The sequence below is a fragment of the Pseudonaja textilis genome, chromosome 1 (genome assembly GCF_049901715.1).
Source record: "Pseudonaja textilis isolate UNSWEBS1 chromosome 1, rPseTex1.2, whole genome shotgun sequence".
Taxonomy (NCBI): domain Eukaryota; kingdom Metazoa; phylum Chordata; class Lepidosauria; order Squamata; family Elapidae; genus Pseudonaja; species Pseudonaja textilis.
In genome coordinates, this window is record NC_141990.1 from 5,600,611 (window position 1) to 5,619,450 (window position 18,840).

The 18,840-nt window shown below is 44.0% G+C and overlaps 2 protein-coding genes across 7 annotated transcripts in view; both read left to right on the plus strand.

Annotated features, from left to right (window-relative positions):
- PPM1D (protein phosphatase, Mg2+/Mn2+ dependent 1D) overlaps window positions 1–8,961 on the plus strand; it is a 46,730-nt gene extending 37,769 nt beyond the window's left edge. Inside the window, exon 6 of the mRNA XM_026710226.2 lies at window positions 7,370–8,961. Coding sequence (XP_026566011.2) covers window positions 7,370–7,930 — 561 coding nt within the window. The 3' untranslated portion in view covers window positions 7,931–8,961. The remainder of the gene's footprint in view (window positions 1–7,369) is intronic.
- Window positions 8,962–11,670: 2,709 nt separating this feature from the next.
- Window positions 11,671–18,840, plus strand: part of BCAS3 (BCAS3 microtubule associated cell migration factor) — a 604,042-nt gene continuing 596,872 nt past the window's right edge. For 2 of the 6 annotated variants that reach the window (XM_026710222.2, XM_087924916.1), the window contains exons 1-2: window positions 11,672–11,928; window positions 18,030–18,115. In XM_026710222.2, coding sequence (XP_026566007.2) covers window positions 18,045–18,115 — 71 coding nt within the window. In that variant the 5' untranslated portion in view covers window positions 11,672–11,928; window positions 18,030–18,044. Of the gene's footprint in view, window positions 11,929–11,998; window positions 12,021–18,029; window positions 18,116–18,840 lie in introns of those variants that run through there. The other 4 variants (XM_087924912.1, XM_087924924.1, XM_087924910.1 and 1 more) reach the window with 3 other exon arrangements.

The window sequence follows — 18,840 nt, forward strand, 5'->3', positions numbered from 1 at the left end:
TAAATTCCCAGAGCCCGACACTGCCCCAAAGAAGAGGGAGTCAAGCTATTCTCCAAAGCACCGGAAGGCCAGGACAAGAAGCAATGGGTGGAAACTCATCAAGGAGAGAAGCAACCTGGAATTAAGGAGAAACTTCCAGACAGTGAGGACAATTAACCAGTGGAACAAGTTGCCTCCAGAAATTGTGAATGCTCCAACACTGGAAGTTTTTAAGAAGAGATTGGATAACCATTTGTCTGAATTGGTGTAGGGTTTCCTGCCTAAGCAGGGGGTTGGACTAGAAGACCTCCAAGGCCCCTTCCAACTCGGTTATTCTATCTTTGCAACTTGGTGCCCTGGCTGGGCGGGGGAGGGGAGAGGGGAGCCAGAATGTGTGAGTGGTGGGCTGATGTACACACATGCTTGCGCACAGCTTGATTCGTGCGAGGGGCGGGCCGGCACACGTCCATCGCGCCGTAAAGGATTTCAAAGGTAAGAACCAGTACCTTGAATTGGGCATGGCAGCAGAGGGCCAATCCCTGCCGTTTGCATCACGGTGGTGTGGCATGAGAGCCATCAAGGTCTCTCCCTGAGGCTGCATTCTGAGCCAGCCGTACTTTCCGAATACTCTTCAAGGGCAGCCCCACATAGAGTGCATGGCGGTAGTCCAGGCGAGAGATGACCAGGGTTTGCCAAGTGCTGGAATTTTGATCATGGGACCACGCGGATGTTGCAACCATTGTAACTGCGAAGACTGTTTGTCGGTCCCCATGCTGTTGTAGCTTTGGGCAGTCGGTAAACAAATTGTTGTAAAGTTGAGGACTACTTGTAGAGGGAATGTTAACTTGTGCCAGGCGGGTCCCAATACAAGGACAAACATCAGTTGTGTACTGCCTCCTAGTGGTGAGAAACTGATACAGCAACTTACCACATTTTTATATCTTGTGTAACATTAGCCTTCTATTTCCAATTTGGCTTAATAAAATGAGTTTACCTTCAAGGGAGCTTATTACCAGGTTTGCAGAGGGGCTGAGGAAGTGGCCCCCAACCTTTGGGGCACCAGGGACTGGTTCCATGGAGAAAGGTTTTATTCTGGGGGTTGTGGACCCTTGGGCTAAGGGGTATATATAGCGTGTTTCCTCGAAAATAAGTCCAGATCTTATATTATTTTTTGCTCCAAAAGGCTCATTAGGGTTTATTTTCTGGTTGGGTCTTATTTTCGGGGAAACATGGTAGGTAATTCTTGACTTATGACTGGTCACATAATGATTGTTCTAAGTCCATGGTGGCGAACCTATGGCAGGTGTGCCAGAAGTGGCACGCAGTGCCATTATTGCTGGCACACGAGCTCTCGCCCACAGCAGGTCTACTCTGCCTGCCCCGCACCTGACAGCTGATTGTCAGGTATCTGGTGCGCATACGCAGAGGATGCGGGGCACGGGAGACACATGGTGCATGCGCAAGGGGCTCGTGTTCATGCACAGAGATGCGTGGTGGGTGGGGGATCATGTATACACGTGCAGAAATGCGCTGTGTGTGTGGGGGGCATGCGTGCATGCATGGGGGAGCTTGTGCATATTGCCTTCTGGGTGCTGGTATGTGAAGAGCGCATGCAAGCGCGCACACAATTTCTGGCACAGGAGCCCAAAAAGGTCAGCCACCACCATTCTAAGTTATAACAAATCTCTCCAGAATTACAGGTAGTTCTCAAGTTACAACCACAATAGAGCCCCAAATTCACATTTGTGTATTATTTCACACTTACGACCATTGCAGCATCCCCCTTGGTCACATGATCAAAATTCAGACGGTTGGCAACTGACTCATATTTATGACGGTTGCCATGTGCCTGGGGTCACGTGATCCCCTTTGGAGAAGCAGTCAGTGGGGAAGTCAGATTCATTTAAAGCTGTGTTGCTTACTTAGCAACGGTGGCAAGAAAGGTTGTAAGACGAGGCGAAACTCACTAACAAATGTCTCACTTTACGACAGAAATTTTGGGCTGTAGTTTTGTAGGCGTGGGTTACCTGTATAAAATGAGGCAACGCCCATTTTAAGAACTGTCTCGCTTAGCAACGGAAAGTCTGTGATCGTAAATCGAGGACTATCCGTAAAAGGACTTCGAGCTCTTGCAAAGTGCCAAGGTGGCATTGCCATGCGGTAGGTATCCTCTTAGTAACTCGGTGCCCTCTGTCTTACAGAAAACCTGTCTGGGTAGACGGAGAGGCATTGGGGTGCCAAGCCGGGGCAACAGGAGGAGGTGGGCGCTCGGATCGGTCAGAGTAATGACCCGGGGGCAAAAGAGATGATTTTGACAAAGAAAGAGGCGAATAAATGGAATAAGATCCTCAGTTGGAGTCCCTTTTTGTGAGTTTCTTTTTGGTGTGGGGGGGAGGAGGGGCATCCGTGGAAGATTCTCACTCGTCCGGACCACAGCCGTCGCAATGCTGCTTTGTTCAAAAGGCAACAGGACTTTGTTTTTTTGCTGGGAAGATAGCGATAGCGCTTAGACTTGTAGACCGCTTTGCAGTGCTTTTACAGCCCTCTCTAAGCGGTTTAGAAAATCAGCATCTTGCCCCTAACAATCTAGGTCCGTGACGACGAGCCTATGACATGCGTGCTACAGGTGACATGTAGAGCCATTTGTCCGGGCACGCAAGCCCCAGCTAAACTTACCTGCACTGTGCATGCGCGCGCCTCCTAGCTGATTTTCGGTCTGCTTGAGGCCCAGACGCTCGAGGGAAGCCTATGCAGCCTCGGGAGGCTGAAAAATGGGCCTTCCAGAAATACTGGAAGTGCTGAAACGGGCCCTGTTTTCAGCCTCCCGAGGTTGCAGAGGCTTCCCTTGAGCTTCCGGGAAGTCGAAAACTGCCTCAAACGTGCTGAAAATCAGCTGTGAGGCGCGCGCATGCGCAGTGCAGGCAAGGGGGTGGGGCAGGGGTGTTGCGCACGCATGCACAGGGGGGCCGGGGTGCATGGTATTGTGGGTGCTGGTACGCGGGCGCGTGCTTTTGGCACACCACAGCAAAAAGGTTCGCCATCACTGATCTAGGTCCTCCCTTTACTGACCTCGGAAGGATGGAAGGCTGACTCTGTGCAGTGAGATCTGTGCAGGTCTGTGCATTGGAGAAACACAACAGCCACTTCAGAAATGCATGGTGCAACTTAGGAGAACAAACCCACCGGGACAAGAGTCAGCGGTCCATCTGCATTTGAAAGACAAAAGGCCGCTCTTTTGAAGGCAACAAAGTCCATTTTCTGGATAGAGGAGCGCTGGTTTGAAAGAGGGGTCAAAGAGGCCAAGTTGCACATCTCTCTCTCTCTCTCTCTCAACAGAGGGGAAGGAATACAACCTCCTCTATCTCCAGTCTATATAAAACAGTCCTTTCAGCAGTTCCAAGAAGGCTCCACACCCATTTGCGCTATTCAGGTGACAATGAAGGCACAGATAAACCTCCAAGTGGCCTCAATGGCTCTCAGAGAGAGTGCTAATGACCAGATGACTGCGAGGAATATAAATCCTTCCATCCTCCACCGTTCCGTCAGAAATGAAGGAGCTTCTTGGATGAGAACTGAAAGGTCTTCAAGAAAGTCCAGTTGCCTTTTGAAAAAAAAAGCATCTTCGGTATAAGTAGTGAGAGTTGAGACAGGATGGTGGTGGGATGGAAGGATAGGTCCTGACCGAATGATGGTGCGAATGGGAGGAATAAAAGGATTGTATTTCTTTGCAGTCCTCTGGTCATTAGTACTCTCCCTGGGAGCTCTTGAGGCCACCTGGGGGTTTATCTTTGGCAGGGTGGCAGAGAGGAGGTTCTTCTTTGGATAAGTAGAATGAGAATTGGGTCCCTCCACCCAGCCAGTGTCCATAAGGATCCCATTCCTGGCACTGGGGGATGCTGGCATGGAAGATGGCAACTGAACCTATAGGGGAAAACGTAAATTCCCCTCCCCCTGGGTGTGCCATAAATCAGATTCTCCAATGAAGCACGTACACAGGCAGCGTGTCATCATTCACGTTCTCCAATGAAGGATTTTCGAGGGCAGAAGATCTGGTAACCCAGCTACCATCTTTGTAGATAAGAGTGGAATGTACTTCTGGTTTTAAACTGTCCTAATGCTCCTTCAGATTTACTGCCCCCTTTGTTTATGGCAACTTGAAAACAGGCATAGGAATGTTTTATGAGTTAACAGCATCAGCCCGAGGTGGACAGGTAGTCCTTGACTTACAGACATCCGTTGAGTGATCATTCGAAGTTACAGCAGCACTGAAGAAAGTAACTTACAACCGGTCCTCACACAAATGACTGTTTGCAGCACCTCCAGGGTCATGTGATTGCCATTTGGGACTTTCCCAGCTGTCTTCTGACAAGCGAACTCCGTGTTGTGGTTCGCCAGCAGCCTGTGCAAATGGCAGCGGAATCGTACAGTAAGGAAGAATGAGGACCAATCCGGGAGTCTGGGGAGGACTTGGACGAGGGTCCTGCGTTTGATACAAACATGGGGCCAGGACAATCTGTGAGTTGTGTGCTGACTCCGGAGCCTCCAGAGTCTGGCAGCAGCGAGGCAGAGGAGCGAGGAGAGCCTGTTCCCAGTGTGCGTGTGCACAGAGCTGCTAGAAGGCGAGAGCAGCTAAGACAAAAGGGGTGACTCGGGAGTAAGGCTTGGAGGTGATTGCCTCTCCCCTAAGGTACAAAGGAAGTGCAAAGATAGAGAAACCTTTGCAGGAAGCAAAGTCGTTCGTTCTGTTCAGTTTAAACCTTGAAGCTGTGTGTGGACTTTGTACTTCAGTTGGGTTTTTACAGTTAATTTGGCACTTTAGTTGTTGGCAGTAATTCAAAGGAAAGAAAGGTGGGTGCTTATCTCGAGGGACTGTTTGGGACTCATTACGGGCTGGGAATGAACATTCCCAGCGTTGAAATAAAACAAGAGTTGTTTGGACTAAGCATGTGCTTAATTATGCTCTCAGGAAGCCTTGGTCAGAACACTCAGGGAAACTGGATTTGCTTAACAACCCCATGGCTCCTCTAAATCAGGGGTTGGCAACCTATGGCTCTGGAGCCTCATGTAGCTCTTTCATCCCTCTGCTGTGGTTCCCTGTTGGCGGTTGGTGCCACAGTTTTTGAGATAAGCTTCTGGTTAAGTGGGGGTGGAAAGCATGGCACACAAGGAGGAGACTCTATGGTAAGGGGCGGGGTTTCCGGTTGACTCCACAATTGATAGGGCTTTTGGTTAGGACAGGTAGAGGACGCCCTGCTAGGAGGAGACTCTATGGTGGGGGAACCGGACTTCCGGTCAGCTCCACGGGGGGAGGGGCTTCCAATTAGGATTTTTGCGGCTCTTTAAGGTTGCTGACCCTGCTCTAAATAATTAGTTTGCAAGAATAATCTTTATGGGAGAACGCTAAGGAAGGAGAAATGTTTATATTTTCTGTTTTAGGTGGGAGATTTCTGGGTTGTGAGGACACTGAAAACTTGGTGGGGTAGATGAATTTAACCCGGCCTACATTGGGATTTTTTTTAGACCACTAGATTTCCATGCAGAGTTGGGTAACTGATGGTCCCCAAAGCATGTTGGACCTTTGACATTATTATTTTTTTGCCCATTATTCCTGAAAAATCTAAATGTTCCATTCTTTTAATTGGGAAACCAGTGAAATCTGGAAGGGACATCCAGGCAGATCCCAGTTGAAAACCAACAACACGCTGTCAATAAAAGAGAATATTTCATGACCCAGCTAGGAAACATCATCAGTGCTAGTAAGGAATGATTGGGTTACTCCAGTGGTGGGATTCAATTTTTTTTTTTTTTACTACCGGTTCTATGGGCATGGCTTGGTGGGCGTGGCAGGGGAAGGACAGGGTAAAATCTCTAGTCAGAGGTGGTATTTGCTGGTTCTCCGAACTACTCAAAATTTCTGCAACTGGTTCTCCAGAACTGGCCAGAACCTGTGAATACCACCTCTGGGTTACTCCACTCCTTATCCCACTCCTTACTAGCACTGAGTTTGGTTCATGAAAAGTCTGCAAGAAAACCAAGCTCAGAGAGTACCAAGGATATCTCGCAACAACGAACTGCAAAATCCCACCCTTAACTCAGCCACGCTGACAAGTGCAATGTGTTCCTACTTAGGTTTTGGCCAATCAGTGGGTCAAAAATGATAAGCCATCCAAAGATGGCCCACTGCTTCATTTACAGGGGCAGAGGCAAAAGATTCTGTGTGAATTAATGGTTTGCTACACTCCAGGACATTTTTGGATTCTTGGTTTATTGGTAAACAGAGCAATGGTCAGGATTCCTGACCATTGGCCCATTATTTAGTCAGTCAGACGTTTACATTTACTACTGTTTTGACACTAAGTCATGTCGTCTTCGTATATTTTAGCCTCCAACCTCCTAATCATTTTTATTAGGCTTTTTGGTAGTTTTCTTACAGAAAATTCATGACCCAACTAGGTAACATCATCAGTTCCAGGATAGACAGAGCCACAATCTGGGCAAGGTGTTTTGACATGGATGGCACCCTGCCTCAGAATTTATGCCATCCATCCGCAGCTCCTTGGACAGTTGTGTTTAGCCAGGATACATACCTATCTTCAGTTTTTTGGAGAATAGGCTGATACCCTTTTCTCTATGACAGACCCTTAGATATAGGTGTTGTGGCCTGCCGGCGACTAGCGGAGCTGGCAGCAGAGTTGGACAGTGAGGAGGTTGGGGAGGAACATGGCCAGTCTTGGAGGCTGAGGAGGTCTTGGATGAGGGCTCTGTGTCAGAGGCAGAGATGGGGCCAGGGCAGTCGGGCAGTCATCAGCTGCCTTCGGAGTCGGACAGCAGTGAGGCGAGGGGGCAGCTGGACACGTTCCTAGTCTGCGCATGCGCTGAGCTACCAAAAGGAAAGAACAATTACAAACTCAGGGTCGACGTGGGAGTAAGGCCACAGGTGGAGGGTGAATGGCCCCTCCCACAGGGATTAAAGGAGGAGCAAAAGGGGAGGGGGCTTTTGCAGGAAACAATTTGTTCGTTGCGGCTGTGTGAAGCTCTGTCTGTGCATCTCAGAGACACCGTGCTGAGCCCTTCCTTGTCAGCACTGCGTTTGGAAATATTTACTTGGCAGCTCTCCAGGCTAGATAAGGTTTGGGCTCCTAATTGCACCCTGGAAAGACTGTTTGCCAGGCCTTTGGCTGAATGTGAATGCAAGAAATTCCCCTTCGTTTAATAAAAGGGGTTTTGCCGGGACAGAGTCGGTTTAGTGCTTTCTGGAGAATCCTGGTCAGAACAATTGGAACCTTGCTATCATGTCACCCCCTGGTCCTTTTTTTCATGAGACTGAATGGAACCTTTGATGTTGAAAATTGTGTTTTTCATTTTCATTTTTTATTTTAAATCCCATCAGGTTGTAGAAGATGACTTGTGGCCACGGCTGAGTTCCTCGGAAGGCCTCCCTTTGTTCTCCTGCAGCAGTGCCACCGTGTCGGGCAGATTTCCGGAGCAAGCCGGCGAGCTGACGAAGGACAATGATGGTTTAGGAGCAGCTTGCTCGAGAGAGGCGGCGCCGCCGGACGAGAAGGGCGGCAAAGCGCTAGGATTGCGGGCCCACGACTCGTTCAGTCGAAACCCGCCTGGGACTCTGTCTCCCTCCAATGCCAGGAATGTGGGTCCTGATCCCAAGTCCTTCAGGATCTCCCCGGGTGATGCCTCCAAAGTACAGGAAGCGGAGAGGACTCCATCGGCGGCCAGCTTCAAAAGGACATTGGAAGAATCCAACTCGGGGCCCGTGGTGAAGAAACCGAGACGTGGCCTGACTCGAAATGTTGGCGGGCAGCCCGAAAGCCTCTCTCCCGCCTCCCAGCAAAAAATCACCGATAGGCTGGCCATGCGCCGAAGCGTACGAGGACAGAAGAAGTTAGGGAGCCCCTTATTCCACCAAACTAGGAAAGCGCTGTGTGTTTGCTGAATCTTCCCCACCTCGTCCAGAATTCCAACCCAATCTGGAGATTTGCAGAGAATTCGAAGCTGCAATTCTATTCTCTGCTCCCTTTTATTAAGGGGAAGAAAAAAAAATCATCATTATTTTTTAATGTAGAAGAAGGCGGGAGAATCCAGGCAGCTTCATCCCAACCTTCTACCCGCTTGTAAGATAACTGTGAATTTTGTAGACATCCTTAGGAGGATAAAGAGGTTGGTGTAAAACAAAATATATATGCGTAAATTTATATTCCTTCAAGAAGCTTGTAGTCTCCTTACCTGGGTACTTGCATTTATTGTTACAACAAAGGTAAAAAAAATAACAGAACAATATAAAACTTGCGTTGGGATGCTGTTTTATTATTATTTTTTAAATATGGTTGGGGAGTTTAATTTAGTACAAAGTAACAAATTTGTATAGCCTTCCTGTGACGACCTCACAACTTTTTAATAAAAGTAAATTATTAAAAACAGAATGGAAGATACGTATTTTCGTAGTACTTAATATGTTTTGCCTGGAATGTGCTCTATTAGAGAATATAATAGTAGGTCTATTTTCTTCCTTTTGTTAACTTTTAGATTTCTCTATTCAGAATGAAATTATGCTGAAAAGATGTTGAGCCTTTATAACAGCTGTATATGCTGAGTTCTTGTGTTTTAATTAAATTAATTAAAATACTATGCAGTACTTTAGGTCTGGCTGTATTTGCATTTGGGTTTTGATTGTTTGTTCATTTGTTGAACACGCAGGGCCAGTATTTCAGTTAAACAAAAAAGTTTTTCTCCATCAATTCTTGGGCTTCCCCATTCCTGGGAGCCGCTGTTTGAAGTTCTCTTGGTTGATATACTTGGAATTATGATACATTCCTTTATGGACGCATGAGATATTTTACTATTCCAACCATCGATGGTGCACGTAAGAGTGACCACCAAAAGTTTTTAAGTTATTGGGTTAGTTTTTTAGTTTTTCTTTGCATATGTTGTCATTGTATACCTACAATAAAATAAAATTGCTAAAAACCTGTCTGGTGCTTTCTGGTTTTTAAAAACTATTTTTAAACATAGCTGCAGCTCAGGTTTCCCAGAACTTGTTTTTTTTGAAAGAAATTATTTCTGTAATATATAAAAAAAGGAAAAAGGAAAAACCCTTCAATACAACAATAAAGCTAGAAAGAAAAAAAATGTATCTGACTCCTTTTCTGTCTGTCTGTCTGTCTCTCTCTCTCTCTCTCTCTCATCTGTGTCCCCATACATCATCCATCCATTTATATATGTCTGTCTCTATATCTTTCTGTCTCTATCTCTCTCATCTACATATCCATCCATCCATCTATCTAATCTACATGTCTTTCTCTCTCGTGCTATCCCAATACTTCTTGTATCATGACAAAAATTGTTGGGTTAGGAGCTTCAGGTTCTCCCTTAGTCAGAGATGAAAAAAGAACATAGATAGTTCACACCAATCCATTCACCAGAATTTGCTTTTCCTTCGCTTCTGCTGTATCCATCCACTGCTTCATACAATGTATGAACCATTCTAACCAGGCAGTAGTCAGCCTTCCATCCTTCTGAGGTTGGTAAAAGGAGGACCCAGATTGTTGGGGGCAAAATGTTGACTTTGTAAACCACTTAGGGCTGTAAAGCACTGTGAAGTGGTATGTACCAGTCTATGTGCTATTGCTATGGCTTACACAAAATACCCATCAAGAACCGTTGGTATTCATTCTCTGTGATCAAACCACCTCAACGGATTTCTTTCGTCCTGATTGACAAGATTTGAATTCAGTCCACCACCATTCACTGATTACTCAACGAATGTGACCGCGCGTGGTGGTACAGTGGTTAGAATGCAGTACTGCAGGGCTAACTCACTGCTCACTGCCCGGAAGTTTGATCCTGACCGGCTCAAGGTTGACTCTGCCTTCCATCCTTCTGAGGTTGGTAAAGTGAGGACCCGGATGCTGACTCTATGAACTGCTTAGGGCTGTAAAGCACTGTGAAGCAGTATATAAGTCTAAGTGCTATTGCTCCTTGTTGACAATCTTGTTTTATCCCCATTCATCCTTCTTAAGCTCATTTCCACAACGGGTTGTCCTCCAGTTAATTATAATTTCAACCAAAATTTCCATTGCAAAGCAAGGTGAATGTTAAGAGAACTGCACCTGATTTGATGAGCTTATTTTTTGCCGTGGTTGCTATGCAAATCACTACAGTTTTTAAAGGTGTCATGAAATCATTAAGCAAGTTCAACTTCCCCCGCCGCTTGGGAGAAGCTGGCTGGGAAAGTTGCAAATGGAGATCAGATGATTATGGGATGTTGCAACTGTGGTAATTAGGTGCCTGTTGCCAAGCACCTGAATTTTGATTACCTGATGCTACCACAGTTGTTAAGATTGGTTGTGAATCACTTTTTTCAGTACTATAACTTCAGTTGGTCACTATTCATAAGTTGAGGAGTACTATACATCCAACTCGATTTGGTGGTCCTTCTCATGCAGTCATCTGACATCCATAGAAAGACCAGACAAGCAATTACAGCAAGTCGTCAACATGACCACAATTGAGTCCAGAATTTATATTGCTAAATGAAAAAAAAAATGTTAAGTGAGTTTTGCCACATTTTATGACTTTACTTGCCACATTTGTTGAGTGAATCACTGCAATTTGTCAAATTAGTTAGATTGTTAAGTGAATCTGGCTTCCCTGTTAACTTCGCTTGTCAGAATGTCACAAAAGATGACCCTGGGACATTGTAACCATCATAAATGTGAGTCAATTGTCAAGCCTCCGAATGTAAATCATGTGGTTGTGGGGATGCTGCAACGGTCATAAGTGTGAAAAACAGTCATAAATCACTTTTTTCAGTGCCATAACTTCGGTCGCCAAATGAACCGTTGTAAGTCGAGGACTGCCTGTGTATACTAGCCTTTTGTTTCCTTTTTGACAAAGATTCACTCTTTACAATAGGCCACATAGCATCCATTTCCTTTCTATCAGAATGATAACAAATGTAGTCATTCACTTAATAACTGCAGCAAAAAAAAGGTCCTAAGATGGGACAAAACTCACTTAACAGCTGTTTTAAAATGTTGGGCTCAGTTGTGGTTGTGAGTTAAGGCCTATCTGTACAGGTGCAAAAATATTGCAGAATTCAATATTCTTCCTTTTACTTTACTGTCTCTCATGCTGGGACAGGAATTCTGAGAGTTGAAGTCCACAAGTTGTAAAGTGGCCATAATTGCCCACCTTTGTAATTAGACCTAACTGGTTCTTTAATTCAGCATCTTAATTGCTAGACCAAATGGGAATTTTGTGAATTAACAGCCCTTAATCTGATTAATTAAGAGCCCTTACTTTTATGGAAATCAAGACCTTTTCAGAAGTCTATATCCTGGTTTTAAAAAAAGGCTACATTGTCAGAGGTTGATTTGTCCCTCTATACTTTTCTATCTCTACATATCCTGAAAGCGCTTGACTGTTACGTCATTGCGTCAGCCACCGCCTGACGTCACACGCTCGTCCTCAGTTTGCCCCTTCCCGAGTGGAAAACAGTAAACAACCTTCTCGTTCGTCACTGGTGGGTGTGGCTTACGCATATCCGACAACCCCGAATCTCATTGGCGCTCTCCGCACCGGCTACATTACACGTCCTTCTCCTCCTTCTCCTCCTCCTTTGAGCCCCGGATGTAAACAACTCCCCACCCCTTCTCCAGGTGGGAGCGTCGAAAGCATCCCAAACGTCCAGCTTTCTCAACCTAGCTTAGTTGCAGCGATTGGGCAAGAAGGGAAACGTCGGGTGGAGAGCGAGAGGGACAACCACCCGCGGCAAGCTTTTGCCGACCGCCCTGCTGCCTGCTGATTGGATCCGAAAGCCGTAGAGCGCCGGCCTCCCCTGGCCGACCATTGGCTGTCAGCGCGGCGGCCGGTGAGAGGGTCCCAAATATTGCCAAGGGAGGGGAGAAAGCGAGGCTTGTTCAACGGCAGCAGGTAGACGGAGAGAGAGGGGGCAATTACGGGAAGCGCGAGCGGTGGGTGTGGCTTGTCAGGGAGGGGAGGGGGAAGCCAGGCTGACAGGAAAGGTGAGGGGAGGGTCGCGCGCGTTTATGAGGGAGCCAATTTGATGTGTGTGTGGGGGGCGATTTGGGGGGCACGTGCCGCTTCAGGCACCCTCTTTTCAACTGTCAATAGGGGGGAATATCAAAGCCCCCGATATTTCCTCTCCCACGCCCCCTTTCCTCCCTCACGACAGCCCTGCGAGGTAGGCCAGCCTCAGAGGCGGCGACTGACTCCGAAGCCCGTCGTGCTGAGCCTGTGGGGCTGCCAGATATGGGGCCCGGGCCTTCCTTTTGGCTTCAGGGTCATTTCAAACCGTTTTTTTTTTCAACAGCGAGGGTGGGTTGAGCTGAGGCAACTTTTCATTATCCCCCTCATAGCAATTAAAAAGAAACACCCCCAAGGAAATTCTATATAATGAGGCTTTTATTCTGGAAATCTGATTTAAATATTCCAGGGTACCTGGAATAATTCTGGGAACATTCAGGCGAATGAATATTTAACAAATTTGGCAGGAAGTGTGTTTGAAAAGTTCTGTATTGTATCTTATCTTGTACAGTTCTAAGAATGGAATTAAATATTTCCATCTGTTGTTAAAATAAATAAATAAATGTAAATTAATAGCAATAGCAGACTTATATACTGCTTTATAGAGCTTTACAGCCCTTTCTAAGCGATTTACAGAATCAGTATATAGCCCCCAATATTTTTTTAAAAAAAATAATTGACAATAATTGATAATCTCCTGCTTGAGCAGGGGGTTGGACTAGAAGACCTCCTCCTCCTCCTCCTCCTCCTCTTCTTCTTCTTCTTCTTCTTCTTCTTCTGTATCCATCATCGGATATTGGTGATCATGCTGACAATCCTATTTTGATCAACAGCCGCACGAAAAAGTGCTGCTGAGTTGTGTTCAAAGCAATCCCTTAGATGTTGAAGCCATGAGGTTTTTCTGCCTTGACCTCATTTGCCTTCAATCTTTCCCTGGAGGATTAAGTGAAGTATGGCATATTTTTCCAGGTGTGGCATCCCATGTCTGAAATATTCTAATTTTTGCTTTTTTTATGGCTTTGATTATTTTTCTTGGCTTTCCCAGGTGGCTTATCAACTCTTCATTTCTGATTTTGTCAACCCAGCCGCCTGTGAATCCGCATTTCAAATGCTTCTAGTCCCTTCAAATGGCTTTCTGTCAGAGACCAACTCTCCACTCCACAGAGCGGGATAGAAAAGTTGTAGCATCTGACAAGCCTGATTCCAACTCTTATTTGGTTATACTTTTTATAATTTATTAAAATATCACAGGGCAAAACTGGACAGCCAGATATTGAGGGGGGGGGTAGTACACTTTTTTTCTTTCCAGTTTAGGAGAAAAAAATCTTTGTTTTTCTTCATGCTGAGGTATTTTTATTATTTTTGTGTATGTGTGTGTGACTTACGACTACAATTTAACCAAAATTTTCTGTGGCGAAGCAAGACATTTGTTTTGTGAGTAACACGGTAGTTAAGTGAATCTGGCTTTACAACCTTTTTTGCCACAGTTGTTAAGTTAGTCATACGGTTGTTAAATGAATCTGGCTTCCCCGTTGACTTTAGCTGTCAAAAGGTTGCAAAAAATATCACATGACTCAGAAAGACTGCAGCTGTCATAAATATGAGCCAGTTGACAAACTTCTGAATTTTAATCACGTGACTATGGGGATTTTGTAAGTGTGAAAAACTTTCATAAGTCACTTTTTTCAGTGCTGTTTCAGTCACTATATGATTGATTGTAAGTCAAGGACTACCTGTATATAGAATTTACCTAGAGTTGTTAGAGGAGTCTGATTAGAAAATACACATATAGTTGACAACAAGGGAATGAGAGATTAATTTATTTACCGTTTAGCATAATATTGTAAAATCAGCCAGCTATGGGTGATTGATAATCATGCTGTAGCTAGCATATTTTAAGTGTACTGTATAAGAATCAAACAGATAGTTCTATGGTTGTGGGGTTCCTGATGATCTCTGAGCTTTTTTCTTGCAGTAATCTTTCATTACTAGATAACATCATTATTCCTAGGTAATATCAGTGTTATAAGATAATGAGAGCAAATCCCATTCTCTTTTAGCACTGCTGATGTTACCTAGTTGGGTAATAAAATATCTTCAGGAAAATAACCCAGCTCAGAGAGCAATAAAAACCCTACAGTTCAACCCCGAGCTACAAATATTCTTTTCTATTTGTATTATGCTTTCGGTTAATGTATGAGACAAGGGATTGGTTTTCGTGTAGGATAAAGGCAGGAATTAATTGAAAGGGTTATTATATGAAATATATGCGTTTGAATAAGAAGTGGGTGAGGAGAATACTTGGACGTATTATTTATGTTTAGCTTGAGTGCAATGACATCTGCACATCACTTGATAGTATCGCAAATAACATTACTGAGTATTCAAATGTGATAACTTAAACAGAAGTATGACATAGAATATAGAGTGTATTTGCACAACTTTCCTAACCATGGATAATTTAATGAAGGTATATTCAAATGTACCAATTTTGAAGTTTGCCAAATACATTGAACTGTAAACTAAGCTGTGACACATTGGGTAAAAGCCGGTTGACTAGTTTGAGATTCATGCAAACCAAACTACTGTATCCTGCAAACTCTAAAAGGCCACTATTTTGATTTACTTTAATCCAATTAATGAATAACACAATAACTATTCATTCTCAATGCCATCCTTTTCCCCATTAGTGCAATACCCATGAGGCACCAAATGTATTTGAATGGTATATGCTGCCAAGCAGCCTGATTGATGTTGTGTGACTTTGGCTAATTTATTTCATAAGCTATGACTGAGCAAACAGTTCCTGTGTTGACATACTTGGCCATGGATAACTGACTCATTTTTCTGGAGTTGCTTGTTAACTATACACTAACCACATGATTAATTTGTGGGCCGGTGTGCTGTGTGAACACAGCCATCGGTGGATGTTGCCCATTGATAACCAATAGTATGGTTTGACACGCTGCACTCTTAACTGCTTTTTAATTACTACTTGAGTGTCTGCATTTTTTATTTATACCAGGCCAGAAGAATAAGAAGCTGATACCTTTTGCCTTTGTTTTGTTGGTCAATCCAAAAGATGATTTGTTAGTTATCCTGCTATAGTAACGGCACCCAATCTTTTGGGCATCAGGGACCGGTTCTGTGGAGAGAGTTTTTTCAGCAGACTGGTGGGTGCGTTGTTTCACGAGCTGCCTGTATCCCATGGATGGGGCTTTGCTTATTTGAGCTGCCTGGTTCTGGCATTCTGGCATTTTGTGGCCTGGTGCTGGTCCGGGCCCTGAAGGTTCTGTGTTATAATATTAGGAAAAAATGGGATTGAAAGATCTTCTGTCTCACATTTTGTAGCATATGTTAATTGTAGGGTGTGGAAAGCCCTAATAATGTCAATGAGGTTACTTATTAATTTAAAAGCAAATGACAGTGAAAGAGCAAGAATATAAGATAGTTTAGGGAACATCTACAAGAGCATTTGATAGGGTGGGGAGTCAGAGAGATATACTACTGCTCTTGGGATAGGGACAATAGAGACATTAGAAGTGTCTGAAAATAGAGGTTCTTCAAAAAACAAAAAAGCCTTGTTCACTTTGTATGCAACCAGTTCTTAGCTGTTTTTTCCTTTAATACCTAGCTGCTTGGAGTTTGAGATAAAACAGCAGGAGCCGAGGTAGAAAGGAGGGGACAACCATGTGTATATGTACAGGTAGTCCTCGACTTACAACAGTTTGTTTAGTGACCATTCACAATTACAGTGGCACTGAAAAAAGTGACTTGTGTCCATTTTCACACTTGCGACCATTGTAGCTTTCCCATGGTACATGATCAAAATTCAGACACTTGGCAACTAACTCATATTTATGACACTTGTAGCATGGGAGTAGGTTACTTCCATTGCTAAGCAAGATTCAACCTAGAAATAAGGAGAATCACCTTTTGCGACCTTCTAACAAGCAAAGTCAGTGGGGAAGCCAGATTCACTTAATACCATTAACTAATTTAACAATTGCAGTGATTCATTTAAGAACTGTGGCAGGAAAGCTCATAAAATGGGGCAAAACTCACTTAACTGTTTCATTTTGCAACAGAAATGTTGGGCTCAGCTGAAATCTTATGTCAAGGAATACTTGTACACATTTGAGGTTATGATTGACACAGTTCTGCCAGCTTCAGATTTTTGGGTTATCAAAACCTACTGTGGCCCCCAGCTGGTCATGTATGTCTATGCGCCTGAAGGATTCTTTTGAACTCATTCGTGGGCTTGTTTAAAATAAATGACAGTTCTTAGAAGACTGAAAATAAAAGAATAACTTTTGATCTTAGAAAACAATTATATTGCTTTTCTTGGAGGGCATATATGTTTAAGAAGGGCAAGGGGGAAGGAATAGCTGAGCCAATGTAGAATAAATCTTATATAAACCATTCTGGGTCTTATTGATATACGGTATTTGCTACTTATTACACTGGCCCCAAATGTTCTTTTTTGGGCAACAACAATAGAGACATTTTTACATTCAAAAAAATGAATATAGGGTTTCTGCTAAGTAGCAAATCTAAGCTGTAAACCATACTTTAAAAAACACAGTGACTGGTTGTCCTTTGGATCACCTTTGGCAGGAATGGGATTTGGGTAGTCCATCCTTGCTCGATTGACCATGGTATCCTTCTGGATTGACTACTCCAGAGTTTGGAGATGGGCATCAGTATTGTGCTGGTTCTCTTCCTTCCTCCGTGGCAGGTTCCAGTTGTGCAATTTCGTGTTGTGCACCAGTTGCACTTGTTCCTGGAATAGAAGACTACTTTCAGTCACACACACCTTAGTCACATCCCTAATGGATTACTGCAAGCACTACAAAGGGCTGCTCTTGAAGAGCACCTATAAGTTGCCACTGATACAAAATATCTTGGTGTTATATGTGTTCCTTGACCAGGGTATGTTACAACTCTACCCTGTGGGCTGTACTGGTTGTCCAGATTCAATTAAAGATGCTGGTTATGACCTGTGGATCCCTACATAGCATGCGGGGTGGGTTATTTCTATTACTAAGCAAGATTCAACCTAGAAATAAGGAGAAATTTCCTGACGGTGAGAACAACCAACCAATGGAACAGAAGTTGTCCTCAGAAGTTGTGGGAGCTTCATCCCTGGAGGCTCCCTGGACTGCCATCTATCAGAGATGGTGTAGAGCAGGGGTGTCAAAATAGTGTTATCAGTCACATGACATATTGTGACTTTTTCCCCCTTTGCTAAAATGGGGGTAGGTGTGGCCAGCATGTGACATATGAGTTTGACACACCTGGGGTAGTGTCTCCTGCTTGAGAAGGGGGTTGGACTTGATGACCTACAACAAGGGTGTCAAACTCACGTCATCACGTTATCACATGATGTATCACAACTGCCCCTCTTTGCTAAAGTGGGGGTGAGCGTGGCGAGCGCGTGATGCACCCAGACCATGGGCCACGAGTTTGACACCCCTGACTTACAAGGTCCCTTCCAATCGGTAGTTCTGTTATTCTGTTATTATTTGTTAAATTTATTTGGCACCTATCTCACTGTGTGGCTATTCTAGGCAGCAGTTAACTTAAGCCCCACTGATATTAATGATAATTTTCAATATCACACCAAACTATGTTTTATGAGCTTTCCTTGTTTGATTTTAGTTTAATGTGATTGAATGAAATAACCACTGAATTAGGACTGACTTAATTTTTCTGTTGCTTCTATCTACATAGGAAGGTGATCTGGGCACTTTTTTCAGGCAGGGCTTTAGAGATTCAATTCAAGGTTTTGAGCCGTGGGAGGTAAAATACAGTATATCATTAATCCATCACAACTTGCCTTTTCTGACCTGCGGACTTGTTCTTTACATACCTTGTGATATCAGTTTCTTTTTTAAATAGTACTGTTGATGAACACTGAAGAAGTTAGTGAGGAAGAGGAAGGAAGTGTGAGACATAATTAAAAAATACCTTGTTTTTGCTTCTAGGAATTTAGAACAGTAATGGCTGCTGAATCTCCCCGCCGTCCAAGCCGATGTACTGGAGGAGTGATAGTCCGGCCACAGGCCGTTACGTAAGTGGTTAATAGCAATAGTACCTAGACTTATGCTTTAGCAATAGTACTTAGACTTTATGCTTCACGTTGCTTTTACAGCCCTCTCTAAGAATCAGAATCAGCCTCTTGCCCCCAACAATCTGGCTCCTCATTTTACCGACCTTGGAAGGATGGAAGGCTCAGTCAACCTTGAGCCTGCCAGGATCAAACTCCTGGCAGTGGGCAGAGTCAGCCTGCTATACTGCATTGTAACCACTGCGCCAGCATGACTTTATAGATGCAATTCATATTGTTCATCTAGAATTCCAAATGGTAGATGAAACTTGAATTTACGTCTGCTGCTGAAGTTTGCTAAACACACTACCTGTATGAATGATGGAATGAAGTTTTTGGTGGTGGGTAATTTTGATATCTACTTTGGAATTGCTTTATCTGATGCAACCCAGAGTTCAAAGTAGCTGTAACAACTATGAGCTGTCATAATTAATCTCAAGTCTTAATTCTATATGAGCATTTCAAATTTTGTCATTTGTCTTAGAAACCCTCTCTTAACTTTTGAAGTCAGTTTTTATTCTTCCAGCAGTTTATAGGTACATATACTTTTACAATTTTTTTTCATAGTTGTTCATGTTACATTCCAGTGAATTCTGATAATGACAGTATGAAAATTGACTTTCGGGAAAAAAGATCTGTACCATTCAGAAAAAAAGTGCAGTTTTAAACCTAACTTCTTCCAATGTCTT